Source organism: Notothenia coriiceps, unplaced genomic scaffold (genome assembly GCF_000735185.1).
Source record: "Notothenia coriiceps isolate Sejong01 unplaced genomic scaffold, NC01 NC01_scaffold00003375, whole genome shotgun sequence".
In the NCBI taxonomy this organism is placed as follows: domain Eukaryota; kingdom Metazoa; phylum Chordata; class Actinopteri; order Perciformes; family Nototheniidae; genus Notothenia; species Notothenia coriiceps.
In genome coordinates this window covers 1-3,424 of record NW_011336076.1, presented here as the reverse complement: position 1 = coordinate 3,424, position 3,424 = coordinate 1, and the positions used below count along the sequence as shown (strand labels likewise).

At 40.2% G+C, this 3,424-nt stretch overlaps 1 protein-coding gene across 1 annotated transcript; it reads left to right on the top strand.

The window, feature by feature from the left end:
* Positions 1-1,949: 1,949 nt before the first annotated feature.
* LOC104941455 (uncharacterized) lies at positions 1,950-3,176 on the top strand (the record flags this gene model as incomplete). The annotated part of the gene is made up of 3 exons (XM_010766556.1): positions 1,950-2,298; positions 2,381-2,696; positions 2,978-3,176. Coding segments are annotated over exons 1-3 (668 nt in total), but the record flags the coding sequence as incomplete, so codon positions are not given.
* Positions 3,177-3,424: the final 248 nt, after the last annotated feature.

The window sequence follows — 3,424 nt, the reverse complement described above, 5'->3', positions numbered from 1 at the left end:
GAAAAGATTTTGTGCATGTGTAAAAAAGTTTTGTGCACACAGATATAATTTGCTCGTGTAAAAACATTTTGCAGCTGTAGAAATATTTTGTGCGTGTTTGAAAAGTTTTTGCAGATATAATTTGCCCGTGTAAAAAAGTTTTGCAGGTGTAGAAATATTTTGTGCAAGGATATTTACAACAGTGAGGTTTCACAAAGTCTGAGATACGGACACACAAATTTCCTATCTGTGTGTGCGAACCTGAAGTTACAAGCTACAAGCTGCTATTTACGAGTACGAATTTTTACCCTGTTTTTACGCCTGAGTATGTTAGCCAATCAGCACGTAGCCCACTGACCATCCAATCATAGGACACAAGGTTCTAACGCGTTCGTTTTGCTGACCTGCGCCACTTGGAGCGTGCTTGCGGGAGTCAACATGGAGGAGCCCGAGGCGAACTCTTCTGGGACACAGGTGGGTTAATTACATGCTACCACGGAACATGCCACTACAGTTTTAATTAACTAACGTTACATCGTAATTAACTAAATATATCAAGACAGCTGTGCGTGCATCCCGGAGTTACTTAAATTGTATATTTAACGCTAGCTAGTTGATGTGGTCTTTGCTATTGTCTTAGCTAGCTACAGTCTGTTGGCTAAATTAACGTTTGTTGTTGTTGTGCCGTTTGAATGAGTAACGTTAATGTTAAAGAAAGTAATGCAAACGTTAGTTAGTTGAAGGTCGAGAAGGTTCAGTTTCCAATCGTACATTGTATTTGGGTTTATTTATGTTCAACGGCCGCCTGTCTGATATATTGTGGCTTTACAAAAACGTTAATTACTAGTTGTAATTATGGATAGGCCTACATGTAGGTGAAACAATGATAGTGATACATACTTAAGATGGATACAGAGAAGAAAGTTATCTATCTTTGGAGCTTATAATTTGCACGGGAAGTATTATATAGAACTGGGACACCGCTAAAATGATATCCTCTTCCATCTTGATTCTGCTCCAAATTCAACTGCAGCTTGATTTCATTTAGCTGCCTGCTGCGAACTGTCCACCACTGATTGCTGTGATCTGATCTATGAATTCAAGTCGCAGCGAAATATCACACTCGCATCGTTTCATTAGTGGTTCGCCATCGTTGACTTCCCCTCGGCACCTCCCCTTGGGGCATCTTAACAGTCTAATATTTTATACTAGTTTGATTAGCATCGTCTGTTATTTGTTTGTTCCTATTGCATATTCAAATAGCCTACATATTATTCCTCACTCTCCCCCGTTTTCTCCACTCTGTCTCTCTTTTATGGAGAAAAGGAGAGTTGAGACAGACCTCTGATACATAAAGTCACCGGTACAATCCTGGGCTAATCCTCTGCACTTTACTATTTGTTTCTGCGGTCCTACTTCCTAGTATTCTTTTAATGACATAATGGGCATAGACCCAGCTAGTTTTGTGACCATAAAATGTAAATTATATGTAGTTCGCTGTTAAACATTTTGGAGTAGGCCAACAGCAACCAATATTTCTAATTAAATGGTTAAATACCTGATATTACTGACAAAGTTGTTTTCTGTTGGTAAATTTGTTGCTAGGCATCCTTGGGGTAGCTCTGCTCTCTTTGCTATCTGACTGAACATTATCTTGCCTCCTAATATTAAACCTAGTTGAGACTAGTATTATAACAATATCCAATAATTAAGTGATTGTTTGCTTCACTAGAACAATGAAAATGCCATTGTATCTGTGCTTCCCTCAACCATGGATCACCCAGGCACTTCTGCTGAGTCTCAGGTGGGTTATCATACAGTTTAGTTATTTCTGTCAACAATATCAGTATCAGCTGTGCAGCACAACCAACTTATCTCTATGCTGTACAGGAAAGCAGGTTGCTTTATTTCTCTGTTGATATCCTACCACCTCAAGCTGCGACTTGGGGTTGTGATTTCACTTCACTTAGCCACTTGTGCATTTGTATTACAAATCATTCTGAATTTTAAACCTAACGCTTGTTTAGGTTAAGTTGCTGTAGTTTCTGTATTTTTTAGCATCTGCTAGCATCTTTAACTGTTTATCTGTATTCCACACATTTTCCAACAAAGCCTGATGTCAGTACTTTTATATAAAAGCACATTTTCTGACCTCTTTGTCAGGTGATGGTGGGAAGGCATGTTCTCAACCGACTGCAGTCTAGATTGGAGCAGGCCTCTCAGCGACAGCCCTTAAACCTAGACTATCTGGAGTTCATCTGCATGAGTGAAATGACTCTAATCTGTTCACTCTCAGCTCACATACATTTCCCACAGGAGGTAGGTTAAATTGTCTTTTTTCCATGTGGCTTGATATTTCAAGACAGCTGTGTTCAATTACATCACCGATACAACATTTTAGGTACTTGAAGGTCTTCTCCAGCTGGTCACCCGCATCACCACTGAAGTAGACGGGAGAAGGACAACAGTTGTGGTTGACAGGACTGTTGGAGAAAGGGGGCGTCCAAAGCTGGTTGTTTCCAAAGACCACCTCCAGAACTTGATTGAAATGGACCTGTCAGTCCCCTGTATATCCAAACTGCTTGGCATATCATGCAAAACAGTCCGCCGTAGGATGCAACAATGGGGCCTCTCAATAAGGGAAAGCTACAGTAAAATGACTGACGACGAGCTTGACAGCTTGGTCTCAGCAATCAAGGAAGACTCTCCAAATTTGGGTAGTTCCTTCCTTCTTCAACCAGTTTTGTAAAGATTTTCTGTGAAGTATAACATACTTTTGTCCTTGGCATGAAACACAGACGCTAAGCCATAGCAGTAACTTTTAAAGTGACATTTAGCTTCTTCAGTACAATGGTTGTCACAGTTTGTATCCCTGAGAAATGGTCAGAGGCCTAAATTGTTTCACAACTCAATTCACACAATATCAGTTTATCCCTCATTTTCCCTCTAATGATAACAATATTCTTTAAAGACAATCTTTTTCACTTTACCTTCACAGGTCACAGGATGGTAAAGGGACGTCTCAAGGCTTTAGACCATAGAGTTCAGTGGACTAGAGTGTGGGAGTCAATGCACCGTGTTGATAGTCTTGGAATACTTGAGAGAATGACCAGCCTTGGGTGTGTTGTGCGAAGAACCTACAGTGTTCCAGCTCCTCTTTCACTCCTACATGTCGATACCAACCATAAGTTGATCAGGTAAGCTGACACCAAAGGGATGCATGCGCACACACACACACTGTAATAGTTATACGTAATTGGTCTGAAATTATATTCTTTAGGTGATGTGAAGAAACCCAGATGTAGAGTCATGATTTTATGCTGATTTTATAGCCTTACTGGAAGAAGCTGTTAAAGACTTCTAATAGCCATAATAAATAACTGTATGGCCTACTCAACACAAATGCTCCTTACAACCCGCTGCAATAGACGATGAGCGATTCATG